Source organism: Ananas comosus, linkage group 2, assembly GCF_001540865.1.
Source record: "Ananas comosus cultivar F153 linkage group 2, ASM154086v1, whole genome shotgun sequence".
Taxonomy (NCBI): Eukaryota; Viridiplantae; Streptophyta; class Magnoliopsida; order Poales; family Bromeliaceae; genus Ananas; species Ananas comosus.
The window spans coordinates 13,141,677-13,159,772 of record NC_033622.1 but is presented as its reverse complement, the minus strand read 5'-3'; the positions used below and the strand labels follow the sequence as shown (position 1 = coordinate 13,159,772).

The following is an 18,096-nucleotide window of genomic DNA, read 5'->3' as shown; positions in this document are numbered from 1 at the left end:
ACCGAGTTGTTACAAATGACCTGAGAAAATCCTATACATCCTAATATAATACATTAATACCCTGTTTGGACATAAAAATATCTTATTCATTATATCAATTCAATTTACTCAAAAAACATGTATAATATTTAAAAGATGAAGAATGTGATCAAATATCTAGAATGAATAACATATTGAGCTTTCAAATTATTCTTTCGGAATAAAACAAATCACTCCTTACCAAATCATAAATATCAAGACCTTCTAAACTTTCTAATCACACAATATAAGAAGAGTTCTTGTATTAAATAAGTTATCATTAGATATCTTATTCCGGCATTCAAATATATCCTAAAAATTAGATATCTGCATAAATATATAGATGAGTATCACAGAGTAATAGAGATCATCTAGGGAGAACATTGACTTCGTGTAGTATAAATGACTGCAATAAAAAAAGATAGAACATCTCTTGCCAGTAGTAATGTGAGTAACAAATCATAAGTAATAATATGATTTCTTACTGCTAAAACAACGTTCAATCATATTGTCTAGTGATTTGCACCTAGCCCAGAATATCAAACAATGAATGTAGAAAACAAAACACACAGAGACAGCAAAGGGCGCATTAACAAGTTCAATCCAGGTTCTAGAGACTCTTATCATGATCAGGTTCCAGTGAGAGTCAGATTATGTATAGTAAATCTAGTAGTACTCTAACCACACTTGCACTAATAGAACTGACCAACTTCACATCAAATCTTTTAAAAAAAAATCATCGACAATTACAACACCATTCCAATAAGACTTGCTTGTTAGCGCATTCTAAGCTTGGACCAGCAAACTACATGGTTGCACATGGTTGATACGGAAAATATACAAATAGATTAAAATAAGGCATACAGAATTCACGCATGTTGCAACTACTATTCAACACTGTAACATGAAATTACATAAGGCTCTGACAATTATTACGCCAAACATGTAATCCGATTTCATCATTTACAAGAAATCCTTGTTTTGATCTGTTATTTACTGATCACGACCATAAGATCTGATTTTCATCACTTTTGCACAGTAGAGGGAATCCTAAAGCTTCAAATGTAGTTGACATCCTTTAAGTTTGTTCTTGTTGCCGAACTATCTACCCACCTAGTAAATGCCAGTCAATAGTCTAAAAAAACCACTTCTGTTCACTGTTCAGGCAACAAGACAGTAGTATGATCCATCCCACTAAAGTTGAAAACCTTTGATGCACTTCACCCTAATGCTAGATTTTCAGTAAACAACGGACATAAGCAGTACAGAATTCTAACTAGAATTTCTACCTGTCCCTTTTTCCTATCCCCTTGCAAAGGCCTAACCCACTCTACATCAATAATCTTTATTGACTTTCACACAAACAATTCTCTTTGACATCTTCTTGTATCAAGGCATGTACAAGGATCATCATACTTCCTCCCGAGCATTATAACAACAGTCATACTTTAGGCAACACACTAATAAATTACCACATTCTAATCCTCTTTTTCAAAGAGGAAACCAAATTTGAAAACAGAAGCTCATTTCTAGACCATCCCTGGAAGCAGTAAGTTAATGGCTGCAGTGACTAAACCAGGCAGCAAGCTATCTAGTATCAACTTCCAGGGTATTAAAGAGTGAAGAGATGTAAATTCAAAGCAGCCAACAAATAAAATTTAAAAAAATACATATCCAAACATAAAGCAACAAAATCCATCTTGATGAAATTAAGACGATCTGTATGCTTCCTATGTCTAGCCCCAGGCCCAGATTCACAGCTTAGGCATGTGCAGCAGAACACACTAACGCACATTGTTAAAGAGACCACCATCCAAAACTTAACAAGACTCTAGATTAGTTTGATATATTAGCAAGTTCTTTTCTAAGACCATACATTAGCTGGTTAAAATACAGTACTATTTGAAGAGCTGTTATTGCCTTTTCCTGTTCTGTTTCAAGCAATATATCTCAGCATCATGCACATGTATTCTAACATCTTATTTATGCATGACTTCCATTCTTCAGAAGCAACGCATACTTGCAGTCCTTACAATCATTAGAAGCTTATTATAATCAACAGCAATGACGATATTGCCCTTTCTCATCTAGAAGCCATGAAATAGTTGCAACTCAGAAGTAAACTATAATAAAGTAAAAAAAAATAAGCAAATTAAGAGGCAAGTGAATAAGGAGTCATAAATCCATAAGTTGAACTTATCGTACGTTCACAGTCAGTGGAAAGTCGAGCAATTCATTTTGACATTGTATACAACAACTAGTATAAATTCTATCGATCATAATGAAGAGAAAACACAAATTGCACTTGCTGCAATTAGTAGGACTCAAATATAGCCATCCGTGAAAATACATTGCACATAGGGTCTTGAATTTCTGTTTAAAAAAGACAAATTCCTAAAAGACTAATTAATGGAATGCCAAGAACAAGGACAAATAGATTATCATTTAGAAACCTACCTCTAATTTTTAAAAGAGAGAACTATTTTAACCTGATATGATACATGACATGCCAAATGCATTCAATATATCAAGCTACATATGCTAAATGCAAAAGATCAGACATTAATAGAAGTCATGAACCATCTTTGAATGTCAGACATTTACTTCAGTAACGGCGATACTTTGCCTTCAACTACAAAACAGAAGTTGGGCAATGGTTATGAAAAGCTTGAACAACTTGAACAACAGATGAGATGTTTAATGCAAGGGCATATGCAGAACCATATGGCCGAATAAAGAGAGCACATACCAGATATGAAGTCGCATGAGCATGCAAACTTACCATCAGCATAGTAAAACTGTAGGGTCCCAAGTAGAAATATTAAACCAAATCTACTTCTATTATTCAAGATTATTCAAGATCCCTACATCCGTATTGGGTCAAGGGCATGAAAAATAAAATCTTAAATTAGCAAAGTCAAAAGGAAACGCGATCTCCGCCCAAATTTCTTTTTTCTAATTAAGAAAGACCAGGGTCTGGAGATTGTGTTTGCAGGACCTGGCATTATTAGCATTCTCATGAATCCCGGGCTTTCTTGGCCTTCTTTGCTGAGGTGAAAGCACCGGCAATGGTCTCCACAAGATAGCGCTGCGACTCCATCACCATCTCAGCCCTTTTCGTCTCCATCTCCATCCAATCCCTCTCAATCTCCCTCATCAGCTCCATCCTCCTCTTCTCCAACCTCTCCAATCCATCTCCGAACCTCCGCACCACTGTCGCGAGCTGCGACATCAGCTTTACTCCCACATCCTCCTCCGCCTCCTCTTCTTCATCATCTTCGTCGTCGTCGTCATCATCATCGTCTTCCGCTTCAACCTTCTGGTAATGGCTCAATTTCCGCGGGGGAAGAGGGGGAGGGTTCGCCGATGCCCTAGGGAACCCCCAGCTGGACTCGCGAAGGATCCCATTGATGCTCCGCGTGTTGCTGGCGATCCGCACCCCGTCGTCCTCGCCCGCGCCGTCGTCGTCTTCGGCGTCGTCGTTCTCCTCGTCGCTGGACGCGATCGGGAGCGCCTGGGGAAGCCGCGAGGGAGGGGGCCGCACGGAGATGGGCATGGGCCCGCGCTCCATGCGGTCGATGCGTTCGAAGTAGGGCCAGGGGGAGGCGACGGGCCGGAGGCGCTCGGCGCGGTAGCGCTTGCGGAGTTTCTCGATCTTGTGGCGGCACTGGGTGCCGGTCTTGGAGGGCCGCTCGAAGCCGCACCGCGCGGCGACCTCGGCGGCGACCTCCTCCCACTGCTGCGCCTTGAGCTGGCCCCGCTTGAGGGCGTACCACCGCTGCTCGTAGGCGTCGATCAGGTGGACCGTCTCCAGGTGCGACCACGGCTGGCCGGGCCCGAGCCTCCGCGTCGCCGGCGCCGGAGGCGGAGGAGGCAGGGGACGGCGCTCGGGCTCTCCTGCTAAGGCGGACATGGATCAGGGGGGAGAGACGCTCGGGTTAGGGTTAGGGTTAGGGTTAGGGTTAGGGTTAGAGTTCGGCGGGGGCATGGGTTGGGGGGTAGGGGAGGTGTTAAAGGGGTGGCNGTTAGGGTTAGGGTTAGGGTTCGGCGGGGGCATGGGTTGGGGGGTAGGGGAGGTGTTAAAGGGGTGGCGTTGGTGGCGGTTGTGGTGGTGGCGGTGGTGGGATAAGGATTGGGTGGAGAGTGCGGGGCCGGGTTCGGGTCAATTGGCATTGGACCGGGGCGGGTTGTGGGGGGTGGAGTTGGTTAGTGGAGGTGAAGGACCGGAGAAGGTGGTGGAGCTCACGTGGGTTGCGGGTGGGCCTCGGGCTTGCCGGCGTCTTAGAGCCGCTGTGCTGTCCGCAGAAGTTTCCGCTGTCTTGAAACAAGAAAATGTATTTAAATTTTTTTTTTTAAAAAAAAAAGTAAGCATCCAAAATTCAGAAATTTACTATTTGAATATTTGAATATTTTAAATTTTAATTTCAGAGTTAACACATCAGCTCTGACCAGCCCAACAGGCCGACGCACAGCAGGCCCAACAGTCTAATCCATGGGTATGTTTGGTGTCATCAAAGTTTATCTCATCATGCTTATTGGGAACAAATTATTAAATTGTCTGTTTAAATTTAATTAATTATTCAGTAATTAAATTCGTTGAAGAGTAGAGCTATTATGTTTTCAGAAGTATAAAAGAGTTTATGCTTCCAAGTTTTAAGCTCTTAAAATTAATCTTTTTAACCATTTATGATCTTTGTATTATTATTATTATTCTAAAGAAAACACTTAATTCTAAAAAAATTATTTAGTTAAAAAAAAGACCACTACCATTCTGATCATATAATTCTTGATCTAAAAATTAAAAATGGAAAGTATTAACTCCTTTTATCGATATAATAGCTAGCTCTACACATTCGTTGAATTCAAGACGTACCTTAGCACGTGAACTGCAGGCTTCCCCACCAACCAAAACCGGAGCCCGCACGCCGAGTCTCAGGCCCAACTCGGCGGCTTGACGAAGAGAAACCAGATGTGCCCCACGGTCCAATTCCAGTGGGTCCCACGAGAAACACGGATCGCATGACGCCACGTCAGAAACGTCCATCTTGGCTTAAACATTTTTTACGTCCCCGATCTACTGCAATTATGTCACCGGAGGTCCGGAGTAGAGAAAGAGCTCGCCATTTTGCAAGTGACAAAGATAATTCATGTAATCGTATATTCCCAATATACTCTTTTATTAATGACTCTAATGACTTATCTAATTATTGCAATAAAATAGTAATACCCCTTTATGACTTTATCTCGTCAACTACCCATCCCCACTCTCACCAACCCCCGCTTCGCTCCTATATATCAAACCCTCCCATTACCACAGCGTTCCCAGGGTTCGGTGGAAGGAGTTCGTTCTCTTCTCGCCCTAATCTTTTTAAACCTAACAGAGAACAATTCCCAAAATGGCCCTCGCGAGCAACCCTAATTCCCTCCTCCCCTCCTCCTCCGGCGGCGGCGCCGCCGCGGGGCCGGCGGCGAAGACTCGCCTCCCCTGCCTCCTCCGCGCCTCAGCGGCCCCGCCGCGGCGGCGCCCGTGGCGGATCTCGGCCGTGCACGCGGCGGAGCCGGCGAAGAACCCGTCGATCGCCGCGAAGCCGGGGAGGTGGGCGGTGGATAGCTGGAGATCGAAGAAGGCGCTGCAGCTCCCAGAGTACACGAACAAGGAGGAGCTCGCGGCGGTGCTGAAGACCATCGAGAGCTTCCCCCCAATCGTGTTCGCCGGCGAGGCGCGCCACCTCGAGGAGCGACTCGCCGACGCGGCCGTGGGACGCGCCTTCCTCCTCCAGGGCGGCGACTGCGCCGAGAGCTTCAAGGAGTTCAATGCCAACAACATCCGCGACACCTTCCGCATCCTCCTCCAGATGGGCGCCGTCCTCATGTTCGGCGGACAAATGCCCGTCGTCAAGGTAAGAAACCCTAGATCTCGTCTCGATCTTACCAAACAAGACCTCGTCAAAACCCGAGATCTCGTCTCGTTCGTTCGGTCTCGATCATCCGATCTCGTTGTTTCTATAGGTAGGGCGCATGGCGGGGCAATTCGCGAAGCCGAGATCGGACCCGTTCGAGGAGAAGGACGGGGTGAAGCTGCCGAGCTACAGAGGGGACAACGTCAATGGCGACGCCTTCGACGAGAAGTCGAGGGCGCCGGATCCGCAGCGGATGATCAGGGCGTACACTCAGTCGGCGGCGACGCTCAACCTCCTCCGCGCCTTCGCCACCGGTGGCTACGCCGCCATGCAGAGGGTCACCCACTGGAACCTCGACTTCACCGAGCACAGCGAGCAGGGCGATAGGTTGGTCCACCATTACACTCTCCCTCGCCAATCTCTTTTCCCATTCTTAGAAATATTGAATTTTTAGTAGAGAGAGAAAGAGAGAGAGAGAGCGAGAGAGAGAGAGAGAGAGAGAGAGATTGGAATTCTTTTTTCTTCTTTTTGGAGGTAATCTTTCGTTGTTAATTGTTTAATTTAGTGCTAGGATGTGTCTATCATGAGTGTCTCTTTCCTCTTTATTAGTTGGTATGAGTATCTCAAATTGGAGAGTTCTAAGGGATTCAATTATTCGTTAATAGGATATTAATTGGTTTCTTAGGGATTAACAGAACTTCTGATAATGCGGCCAAATTTCATAATTTAGGGAGGATTTGATTTGATTATGATTCACTTGATATTATATAATATCAGCAATTTTACTATGTTAGCTCTCTTTGTTTTAACTAGTTGTACGTTAAAAAAAGTTGATGCATTCTAATGATGAGCCATCAATTAAGCTTGTTTGTTAGTTATTAGATTAAATTCTTCTGAACTGAAATCATATGAATTCTATCTGTATTGGGCTCTGATAATGTTGATTTGGGGAGAAAGTAGCTTTGTAGTTTTAAAGGAAAAGGCATGCTAATGCCCAAATGTTGTTTGTTGTAATGTCGAATAGGTACCAGGAGCTGGCACACCGCGTCGATGAGGCCCTGGGGTTCATGGCTGCTGCTGGGCTCACGATGGACCATCCAATCATGACCACGACCGAGTTCTGGACCTCTCACGAGTGCCTCCTCCTCCCCTATGAGCAGGCTCTCACCCGCGAGGACTCCACCTCTGGTCTCTACTACGACTGCTCTGCCCACTTCCTCTGGGTCGGCGAGCGCACCCGCCAGCTCGATGGTGCCCATGTCGAGTTCCTTCGTGGCATTGCCAACCCACTTGGCATCAAGGTAATAAGAACTTCGTTGTTCAAATCGAAACTTCTTTAAGTTGAGATGTCTATTTAGACATGCCCTGCCCTTTAGTTCAGATAAATCTGCATGTTTTCAGCTTGGAACTATAGATTCATACATTAGATTAGATCTGATAGGTGTGGCTTTTGATGATGTTTAACAGGTGAGTGACAAGATGGACCCTAAGGAGCTGGTGAAGCTGATTGAAATCCTTAACCCTCAAAACAAGCCAGGGAGGATCACCATTATCACAAGGATGGGGGCAGAGAACATGAGGGTGAAGCTCCCTCATCTGATCAGGGCCGTCCGTGGAGCTGGCCAGATTGTGACGTGGGTCAGCGATCCGATGCACGGGAACACCATCAAGGCCCCCTGTGGCCTCAAGACCCGGCCCTTCGACCGAATTCTGGTATAATCCTCTTTTCCTAGAAGTTTTTGTTAGTGCCGACTTGGCTTGGCGTCCGAAAGAGCATCTATATTTCAAAGAAAGGTAGTTTAGCTTTTGGTAGATAAAAACTAAAGATCTTTTGCTATAGCGGAAAACTAAAATAAGCTTTTGCAATGACAAACCTGGTAAGTGCTCTTTCAATTAGGTTTAGCCTACGACATCTCTACAGAATTTTCAGCCGGATCAAGTAGGCCATAGCTACTCAAGTCAAATTGTGCTCTCTTGGACTACCCATAGAAATAATTGGTACCCAAATGCAGGGCTCAGGTGATAATGTAACATCACCTGATCTGGCCAAAATTAATTTCTTTACAAGTAATTGAAAGATGGCTTTTTTTTGCATCATTTTGCTGCAGTTATTCATAATCCAGCACTAGTAGTTGGGCGGATTGCTTTCTTCTAGTCATATAGTTTATCGTTTAATTATTGTCTTCACTTATCTTAATTATAGGTCACAAAAGTTGTTGAGCCATTTAAGTCACAGAAAGGGACTGGTCAAAATGTCCTTTGTAGAATTTCTCCAAGGTGTTTGGTGGATTTAGGTTTATTCCTTGTTATATTCTAGTCTGCCTGACTTGGGTAGTTGGTCACTGTGTATCACTGGGTCAAAAAATTACAATGATTTATCTAACTGCGGGTATCCTACTTTCTAGTAAAACAACCGTCGTAGTTTAGTTTATGTTTCACCGATGGTAATTTGTTGTGTGGGTTCTTTGATTTACTTAGGCGGAGGTGCGGGCGTTCTTCGATGTTCACGAGCAAGAAGGGAGCCACCCGGGAGGCGTGCACCTGGAGATGACCGGTCAGAATGTGACGGAGTGCATCGGCGGGTCACGGACTGTCACCTTCGACGACCTGAGCTCGCGCTACCACACGCACTGCGACCCGAGACTGAACGCCTCCCAGTCTCTCGAGCTGGCCTTCATCATCGCCGAGCGGCTCAGGAAGAGGAGGATCGCGTCGCGGCAGCTCAACCAGCACAGCTACTCCAGCTCTTTGCCCTCCTTAGGACTTTAGATGGGAGATTGTATTGTAATATTTTATCGCCCTCTTTTTATCCTCATTTTCAGGTTATGTATGGACAAAGAACAAACCAGAACAACTCGATGCGGTCGTTGAGATATAAAAGAATAAAGTGGTTCAAGATGTGGGCATGAGAGTAAGCTTCACGGCCTATTGACATTCTCATCCCTTTCGGACGGAAAATTGAGTGGTATTCCCTTTGTATGCACTAATTAACATATCCAGCAATATTATAAAAGTCGACCTACAAGTAAATAGCCCTGTCATCTTCAGGGGTAATTTTAGCTATTTTAGGAAATAACAATTCACTGGAGCAATTGAAATAGTACTATCGTCATTAATACGCCATTGTTTTGGTCAATACCAACTTGCTTCTGATTAGGTGTAATTGGAAAAAATCTGTGCCTTATTCAAGGGGACAAAGGATTTATTGGGATCTCTGACTGGATACCGTCCATCGCCATCATCATGGGAAGTTAGCAAAGGATTTCTTGGGATCTCTGACTGGATACCGTCCATGTTGGAAATTTGGTTGCTTTCATTTTCTTTACTACAATATGCTAAAATATACCACCATAGGATTACTTGCCTTTACACGGGTCGGCTCGAACAATTTCGCTCGTTACTTGGTTATTTGCTAGCTCGTTATTTGTATTCGACTTGACATCAAATCGCTCGTTTAATAATAAGTCAAAATACAAACTGAAGTTTTTAGTTTGATATCTTAACAAGTCAAATACAAGCTAAGATCAACTCATCCTTGTTCCGCTCAATATTATTCAAATACATATATTTTATATTTTATAGACTAGTTTGTTTTGAATACATATATTTTATTTTCTTTTTTAGATTAATTTGTTTGTAAGGTGATTTGTCTAAAAGTCAAATTTTATTTCATTAATATTTCTAAGTTGTCATCTAATATTAGACTATTTTTTTTCTGCAAAACATGTTCATTTTTTAAATTAATCAATTTGAGACTTAAATTTCCAGCTATAGACAATTTGAGCTAATTATGAGCTAGCTCGATCTAATTACAATCTGATCACAAGTTAGGCTTTCAAGATCGTCACGCACTTGAGCGCTGAACACGAGCTGGCCTCCAATAATTTCCAGCCAATCTTAAACTGGCCCATCTCATATTCAACAACAGCCCTATCACGGGCCACACCATTCATCAGGCCGAAATGCCAAAATCCATTAGAACACCTCTTCCTAGAACAATTAAGTTCACGCAACAAATACAACAGACAAGTATGCCCTAATGCGGAGCTGTAATCGTTTATTTACTTCTTGTGGGAACAAAAAACTACAGTGGCAGGAAAAGGTGGGATAGAGAAATAGAGCGATCTGGCACCAAATCCGAAATCCCATGAAAATAAATTGCAGCAAATCAATGAAGGATAGTCTTTAATAAACTACCGAATCTGAAGGTCAGAAACAAAATGCCAAAGATAACTGGCTTGCCCAAAAGAAAACAAAAAAAGCATACAATTACAAGTTAGATTCCGCAAAAGATTGTAACCATCAGCAGCCATAAAATTCAAGCAAGCTGTAAAAAAGCCAAACCTATAGTATAGGCATTATAGTTATTGATTTATCAAACAGGATGATGGTTACCGTTTATTGTCCCTCATCCATAGTCGCATCCATAGTCCTCACTGGCACACAGCTACAATATCAAATAATTCAGCAAATGTTTTGAAAGAACCATACTGCAGATGGAATCAAGTGAATCAATCCCACAAGCAAACTACTGCAAACTACTGCGATAGTTACGACACTAATTATTAGGCTAGAAGGACAGACAAACGGCTTCAGACGGCCCGACATCAGAAATATGGTCTATATCGCATTGGCCTCCGGAATCTGGGAACTTTCCTGGAAACATGAAAAAAGAGGCCATCAAATTATACATTTAAGACATAAAATGTAAACCGAGCATGCTTGCAAAAAGAGTCCATCAAATTATACAACATAAACAAAGTCAACAAACATACCCATAACCATAAGGGGAGAAGAAATAAGGAGGCACGTATGGCCTCCTAAACCGATAGCCTAGGTGAGGATTGAACCGCCGAGGGCGGTGTTGCTTCATTCCAGGTACATTAGTTCGTTTGGCCGCTACCTGAGAAACAGTATTTCCATTAATGCAAAAGAAAAAATATCAAATATGAGAATTTCATAGAATATTTATCGACTTTTGCGTGACAAAATGCCATGCTCCAAAGAATCGCAGCACCTTCAGCTGACGACCATGTAATTCAGATTCATTTAAGAGGAGGGCCTCCTGAACAGCTTCGACTTCCAAAAACTCCACATATGCGAAGCCCTTTGGCTGGCCAAACTTGTCAGTCAGGATCGTCACCCTGTTAACAGTTCCACAAGACTGAAAATGCTGCTGCACTTCTTCAGGGGTACATGCATAATCAACCTGCATTGGATGTTGATCATTAGTTCCTCAAAGAATGTTTTTTAAAAATAAGACCTAGAACAGTGACAAGTTCATTGAAAATTCAGCAAAAAAAAATAGTGTATGAAATATCCAAGAGAGCAATTATTTCATAACTCAGCTAACAGGTAATTGTTGAGAATGCTCTTCTGACTAACAAAAGATACAAGATAAGAAGATTCAAGATTAACTGCAAGACCACAGAATACAAGTCAATATTCATTGGTCACTGAATATCTGATGCTTAGCAGGGAGCAACATCCATGTCGAACCCCTCATATAAATCACCCATCAGACAAATAACTTCTTCTATCAAGTAAACATTTTCCGTTTTCACTATTTTATGTTCAAGGAAAAAGAGAAACATAGTGCCTTCCCACACTGCAACTTATCACAGATAGTAGGAGACTAACATGCATTGCAATAACAGAAGATTTACTGTCTATAATTCGTCATTTTCCGTGGTATCTTTAGTTCCTGGTATCTATCACCTTCATGTCGTACAAATTAGGTCATCAGTAGAACAAATTCGATAATGCTTCAACAAATGAAAACCAGGAGATCTACTTTCACAGATTAACTTAATGAAATTACTCCATTGGTTCACAATCTTCATCCATTATTGGCATGGTTATATTGATAATGAAACAACCAAGCGAACAAGCACAAAAAAGTGAGAATAAGGGTAAGGTACGACACTCGTGTTCTTCACAACCTCACTACATAGCTGGGGCACAGAAAATGTGCAATAAAAGGAAATAGAAGCCTACAGAGAAAAGCAAGTAAGAAAGAAAGCCATCAAATAGCATAAATAAATTGACTAAGGTGGGTAACTGAGAAACATCTGAAGGCAATGACTAATAAAAGCAAGAAGCTGTGACTCGACAAAAGTACTTGGAGTAACAGAAAACAACTCTAGATGCAAGCAAAACTCACATCAACAAAAGTTAGGCCTCATGTAAGGTTACACTTACATGTCACGCCCTTGTGTGCCCATAATGCTCAAGTCGACCAACATTTATAAGCTTTGGTGCCTGATGCAGATCAGTCAAACAGTCCTTCCAGACCTGACTAGTGAGTGCCACTCTAGGAACCCAAGTTCCTCCACTCATTTTTCCTTAATTTATTCTCACAAAAAAATTCATCTGGGCCTTCTTTCTTCTTCTCTTTTTCTATCTTTTTTCCTCTCAACGAATCAGTGCATTTACACTTTTTTTTTTTTAACTTTCTCTTCGGCCCACATTCTTTTGGCCTTTCTTTTTCATTTTTTTTTCAATAAATTTTTCTTGTTACGTATATTCTTTTTCTTTTTTATTCTTTTGTTAATCACAGAATTATGCCAGAGCAGAGGAGCATGGATTTCAAAGAACTTGATGAAAACTGACCCTGCGACCATTATTAAAGTCAATAGGATCACTATGGAAGATAAAAATAAATGGGAAGATATAAATTAACAAATAAAAGAGCAAAAAGTGTGAATACAACAAATTGATGCTACAAAATGAAAAAGATAATACTAAGTGAAATTGGTTATTAAACGGATTGAAGCCAAAGTCTAATGCAGGACAAAAACGAGTAAAGTGAATGAGAGGACACCAATATATGCACAAGTACTCCTTTATTTAAACTGTACGTGCTATAAAGCAGGGGTCTATAAATTCTGGAACATAAAATGTTTTCTTGCCTTTGCTTAACTACGCTGCTTATACATGCCCCCATAGAAGACCCATAATGTTTTAGAGGTCCTAGCGTTAATTACATGACCCTTTACATCAAGAATGCATAAACTAACCTAACAACCAGGGCAAATAGCAAGAATTAGTAAATAAGCTATTTTAGAAAAGAGTTGCATTAGACTGCTCCATGAATCTTAAAATTAAAGAGCATGAAAGAACATTGGACAAACTCAGCACCCATGAATTGCAAAGTAAAGAAACAGAACTACTTATTTTGTCAAAAAAGACTGGAAGAAGCAAGAGGGAGACTGTTTTCACAAATATACTGTTGTGGAGCCTACAGCCTCCTGAATCTTGATTGCATATGTCTACATCAAGGATGATATTTTGAAATAAGTCATTGCTTGATGCAGAGGTAAAGGTATGATTGTTACAATCAAATCGGCACATATTAAAGGTATGAAGGTTACAATCAAATCGGCGAATATTCAAATATTGAGCAGCCACTTCAGTGAGCCCTAAAAAGTAGAACTATCTCCAAATTCACAGTCACTGTGGGCAATGGACTCATGGCCACACAAAGCAATAGATACAGAAAAACCTTCCGCATAACACACCTGCTACCCTTTCAAAACAATAACACATCTGCTACATTTTCAAAAGAGTTATAATAAGGTCCTAGAAGCAATATGCTACAATTTTATCATCCCCAATGATGCAAAAGTCCAACAGAACTATCCCAGCGAGTTCTCATACTTTGATAGTCCATTACTGGAAAACAGGACCCAAGTTTTAACTATCACTATGATCCCTACCATACATAAAGCAGTACATCTACTAAAGATCTTTATTTTTTTTTTTAACCCTTGGCCTGTGGCAAATGGCTCTTATTTATCTATGTTCCTTCGCATAACCCATACTTCTCATAAATTAAAGAATGAGCAATATTGATTAAGCACTAAAACAACTTCAAGCTAACAAACATCAGATTCTCAAATAGCTATATAAGTAAATAGCTTATGGACTTTCAAAGTGCAGATAATCCCTCAATCTTACGTAACAAGAATACCAAGGAGGGAAAAATGCTAAGCATAACAAGCAGCTGGAGAGTAACATATACGTTAGGACAGGAAGAATAGAATATGACCACATTACACAGCCACCACATTAATGATAGTCCAACAAGTAACATAATCAAATATCTCCATGAGAGAGTAAGAGAATGTAGAAACTTACATTACCAACAAACACAGAACGAGAATCCACCTCCTCCTTAGATGCCTGATTTGCCGCTGCATTTGCAGGATCTATTTGCAATAAACACATCAACTATATTAGTATTACTAGAAGGTAATAGCCAAAAAGGCATACCATACAGAAATTACTCAAGAAATTCATTAAATGTGTGGTAAAAATCAACAAAAAGATCTGGAAGATAAAAAATCCATAAGGCTCCTTCTAAGACATTGCTGATCAGTAAAATACGCCATCTTTTTCTCTCCATGCATCAGACATTCATCTGCCCTTTAACATTTACCAAGTGTTCTAATCAACCTCACTCCCCACGTACTCAATTTGCAAATCATCAACTATCACAGTCACCCCTTCTCAAACGTCGATTCCCTTCGATCATTAGCTCCACGACCACTCTAATGAACAGCACGCGAGGCATACAACGCATAAATTCTAGAACTAACAGGATAGCAAATAACTGTAAAAAATTAGTTTGCGGGCGTATCAATCCCATCATACCAAATACGAAATTGCACAATTAGATAAGCCACGAGAAACCTCAACAGATCCGATCAGAACGAAACTTCACAAACTGTCACCTAATTCTGAAGAGATTAAGTAGAGCATTGGGTTTCAGTAGCTCAAAACCCTAGAGGAAAGAGAGAGTTCCGCAAACCTTGTACGGCTCCCATCTCCTTCTCAACCTTCGCCTGCATCTCTCGGAGAGCTGCGGCTTCCTCCTCCATGTCCTTGAGGCGCTTCTTCATCTCATCCAGCTCCTGCATCTGCCCCCGAGGAGCGCTAGGGTTAGGGTTAGGGTTGAGATTGGAGAAACAGATGGGGATCGGAGAACCTTTACGGCGTCCTCCTCCGCCGCGGCCATGTCGACGTCGGCGCCGTGGGGCTCCATCTCGCCGTCCATCTCGCCCTCGTCGGGGATCTCTTGGCCGTACACCTCGTGCTCCTCTTCCTCCATTGTCGCATACCGAGCTCTCTCTCCTCATGACGATCCCATGGTACGCGGTTTAATACTTGCTGAGCCCGGTTCGGAATGGTCCGGTCCGGTCCGAACCGGTCGTGTTTGTTCCAGCACCATCAATAAGATAATGCACCGTAGTGGGCACTTAAAAGAGCAGCGATTACTACAATTATCTATTTATTCGATTTTGTACAGCAATAAATATAAATATTGCACTTATTTGGAATAATAACTAATATACCTTCTCATGGATCAAAATATTTTATTACCTTACAAAATTTTCTTCAAATATATTCCTAACATTTGGGTTTACTAATGGAATTTGACGTTTAGAAGTATATTTTGAAAATAGAGAGATAAATTTAAAATTTTTGGATAATAGTAATTGGTATGGTATAAGTAAAAGTCCTAATAATTTTTCTGTTTGTAAATTAAAGATGGTATGGTTTGAATCTTTACTGCTATTGTAGTTGAAACTATAATCAATTTAAATGTAGTTACAATTGCGACAACTATCAAATGATTTGCATCCAGTTAATTAAATAACTACATAATTACCAAACAACACCTACTCCGATACAAGTATTAAGATAGCTTAAATGATTCCAATCAAATAAATTGGAAAGTTAAACATTAAAATTTAAATTTAAATTATTAGATAGTTATCTTCAAGTAAATTATTTTTGTTCGATACATACTATCTACAGAAATATTTGGAGATATTTTGTGCACTTTGCAGTTTTAGAAAAATTACATACAACCACCGACCGTCCCTAGAGTAAGTGGCAAAGGATTTGGTGGTTAGCGTTCGAGGTCTCAAATTCGAATTATAGTTGATTCATATTTTCAACTAAGTTTATTTCTAAATAAAATAAACGAAACGAATAGCGTGCTACCTATCTCTCAAAAAAAAAAAAAAAAAAAAGTCACATACAACCTTGGAAAAACCAACACATACTTCAGCTTAGAAATTTTTATTTTCTAAACTAATTTAATCTAAGATATAGTTAGATCTACATGATTTAGTTCAGATGAATTTTCACGAACTTCTATAACCAAATTTAGTCCTTACCTTCTTGATAGATTTAACTAAAATATATATATAATATAGATAGTCAAAGTATATCGAAGTTTTTTTTTTTTTTTAGAAACTTTGTTTATTTCATTTAAAAATAAACTTAACTAGAAATGTGAATCAACTAGGATTCGAACTTGGGTCTCAAATATCAACCATCAAACCCTTTGCCACTTGTTTTAGGGACGGTCGGTAAAATATATTAAAGTTGTTTCCTAATTTTGATAAATATAAGAACCTACAAGTAACTTGGAATTTGATACTTTAAATAGATCTATTTTAATTTGGTTGTTTAATTTACAGATATATATCGTTAAATTCAATCCATTGATCATTTAATCTTTGTGGATCTAACGAAGTCACGGTCGGATGCAAGCATTCAAGAGCCGTCTGATCTCGATCGGACGGACCACCCAGCATCAACTAATTAATTCCGTAATCTTACAGAGATGCGGGCCCACACGTCAGCCTCACAAAGCGTCAGATGACTCAGATCTTCATATACAAGCCGCACGTTTCTGGAACCTTCCAAAATCGCCCTCCGGAACGTTCTCGTTGCTATAATCTATCTAGAAGCTTCTACGCGAATCTGGACTTCTTTCCCAAGAAACAACGAACCTTTCGTCCCCACGGACCCCACCCCCAGTCACTCTATATAAACCCCCTCGTCTCCTGCATAGCTACAGGCGAGAAGAAGTTGCACTTATAGCATCGAGCAAACACCTCGAGATCAATGGCCGCGATGATCGCTTCACGGAGGGTGCTTCTCTCGAAGCTTCTGGAGAAGCTCACCTTCTCCCCTCTCCGCCCCGCCGCCGCTCCCTCCACCCGCTTCTTCAACACCGACGCCCAACTCCGCAAGTACGAGGACGACCACCCCGACGACGTCGACCCTCGCAGCGCCGGCTCCGCCGTCTCCCGCCGCTTCCCCACCATCTTCGGAGGTAGTCGTCATCTTATTCTATCCAATCCAATCATCATCTTGTGATTCGTCTTCACAAAATTGATGGTAAATCTAAATACTGATTGTGTGATCGCAGATGTGTTTGATCCGTTCAATCCGACGCGGAGCCTGAGCCAGGTGCTGAACCTGATGGACCAGATGCTGGAGAACCCGGGGGCGGCGGCGGCGACTGCGGCGCGGGTGGGACGCGAAGGAGGACGAGGAGGCGCTCTACTTGAGGGTGGACATGCCGGGGCTGGGGAAGGAGCACGTGAAGGTGTGGGCGGNGCCGCGGGGGGCTCGGGGGCCTGCGGCGCGGGTGGGACGCGAAGGAGGACGAGGAGGCGCTCTACTTGAGGGTGGACATGCCGGGGCTGGGGAAGGAGCACGTGAAGGTGTGGGCGGAGCAGAACACGCTGGTCATCAGGGGCGAGGGGGAGAAGGAGTCGGAGGACGACGGGGAGGGGGGCGCGCGCAGGTTCAGCAGCCGGATCGACCTCCCCGCCGACTGCTTCAAGATGGATCAGATCAAGGCCGAGATGAAGAACGGCGTGCTCAGGGTCGTCGTGCCCAAGGCGAAGGAGGAGGATCGCAAGGACGTGTTCCATGTCAACGTTGAGTGAATTTCGCAATCCTCTTAATTCGCGTCTCTTCGGATCTTATTCTGGTTTTTTTTTGCTCTGTTTCTGTATGTTCTGGTCTCTCGAGATGTAGTGTCTCTTCGGATTTTACTCTGTTTTTTCGCTCTGTTTCTGTATGTTCTGGTCTCTCGAAATGTAGTATAATTTTGCTTCTTATCGTGAACTATGAACGAAGGATGGTACGAGTTTTGCTAATTTCAGGTTATCGCCGAACAGTCCAATGTAAGATAATTTGGTCGTGGAACCTGGAAAGCAATCTTCGTTTTGTTGGATTTTGCCATTATTTTTCATGAATTCTAGATTGAATGTGCTCTCCTGTACGAGGATGGTACGATGTATCTTCGTTTTCTCATCATATTTGTCTAGGTTCTGTAGGGCCTTGTAGATGCCTCTCTTTATCAACA

At 41.9% G+C, this 18,096-nt stretch overlaps 4 protein-coding genes across 8 annotated transcripts; 2 read left to right on the top strand and 2 right to left on the bottom strand.

Moving 5' to 3' along the window:
• On the bottom strand, window positions 2,834-4,037 carry LOC109706058 (trihelix transcription factor ASIL2-like). The gene has a single exon (XM_020226861.1). The coding sequence runs from the start codon at window positions 3,929-3,931 to the stop codon at window positions 3,035-3,037; it is 897 nt and encodes a 298-aa protein (XP_020082450.1). The 5' UTR covers window positions 3,932-4,037; the 3' UTR covers window positions 2,834-3,034.
• On the top strand, window positions 5,325-8,972 carry LOC109706050 (phospho-2-dehydro-3-deoxyheptonate aldolase 2, chloroplastic-like). Its single transcript, XM_020226856.1, has 5 exons — window positions 5,325-5,918; window positions 6,028-6,305; window positions 6,943-7,219; window positions 7,386-7,631; window positions 8,397-8,972. Exons 1-5 carry the CDS (start codon window positions 5,415-5,417, stop codon window positions 8,685-8,687), a joined length of 1,596 nt encoding a protein of 531 aa, XP_020082445.1. The 5' UTR covers window positions 5,325-5,414; the 3' UTR covers window positions 8,688-8,972.
• On the bottom strand, window positions 10,236-15,121 carry LOC109706064 (polyadenylate-binding protein 2-like). 4 transcript variants are annotated; one of them, XM_020226876.1, is made up of 6 exons: window positions 14,908-15,121; window positions 14,731-14,833; window positions 14,058-14,128; window positions 10,936-11,127; window positions 10,694-10,821; window positions 10,236-10,574 (listed from the first exon to the last, which is right to left on the bottom strand). In XM_020226876.1, exons 1-6 carry the CDS (start codon window positions 15,028-15,030, stop codon window positions 10,526-10,528), a joined length of 666 nt encoding a protein of 221 aa, XP_020082465.1. In that variant the 5' UTR covers window positions 15,031-15,121; the 3' UTR covers window positions 10,236-10,525. The 4 variants fall into 4 exon arrangements, with proteins under 4 accessions (XP_020082465.1, XP_020082460.1, XP_020082473.1 ...); XM_020226871.1 differs by having other exon boundaries at window positions 14,731-14,839; window positions 14,914-15,121; XM_020226884.1 differs by having other exon boundaries at window positions 14,914-15,121.
• Window positions 16,775-17,975, top strand: LOC109706906 (24.1 kDa heat shock protein, mitochondrial). 2 transcript variants are annotated; one of them, XM_020227927.1, is made up of 3 exons: window positions 16,775-17,055; window positions 17,149-17,242; window positions 17,338-17,975. In XM_020227927.1, exons 1-3 carry the CDS (start codon window positions 16,842-16,844, stop codon window positions 17,672-17,674), a joined length of 645 nt encoding a protein of 214 aa, XP_020083516.1. In that variant the 5' UTR covers window positions 16,775-16,841; the 3' UTR covers window positions 17,675-17,975. The 2 variants fall into 2 exon arrangements, with proteins under 2 accessions (XP_020083516.1, XP_020083518.1); XM_020227929.1 differs by having other exon boundaries at window positions 16,776-17,052.

Bases quoted from the DNA above. Each gene is read 5' to 3' on its own strand.
- LOC109706058 (XM_020226861.1), bottom strand. From the start codon at position 3,931: ATGTCCGCCTTAGCAGGAGAGCCCGAGCGCCGTCCCCTGCCTCCTCCG.
- LOC109706050 (XM_020226856.1), top strand. From the start codon at position 5,415: ATGGCCCTCGCGAGCAACCCTAATTCCCTCCTCCCCTCCTCCTCCGGC. The intron at 5,919-6,027 runs GTAAGAAACCCT...TTGTTTCTATAG, and splicing joins GACAAATGCCCGTCGTCAAG to GTAGGGCGCATGGCGGGGCA. The intron at 7,220-7,385 runs GTAATAAGAACT...GATGTTTAACAG, and splicing joins CCAACCCACTTGGCATCAAG to GTGAGTGACAAGATGGACCC.
- LOC109706064 (XM_020226870.1), bottom strand. From the start codon at position 15,030: ATGGAGGAAGAGGAGCACGAGGTGTACGGCCAAGAGATCCCCGACGAG. The intron at 14,840-14,907 runs GTTCTCCGATCC...CCTCGGGGGCAG, and splicing joins CGGAGGAGGACGCCGTAAAG to ATGCAGGAGCTGGATGAGAT. The intron at 10,822-10,935 runs GTGCTGCGATTC...ACTGTTTCTCAG, and splicing joins TACATGGTCGTCAGCTGAAG to GTAGCGGCCAAACGAACTAA.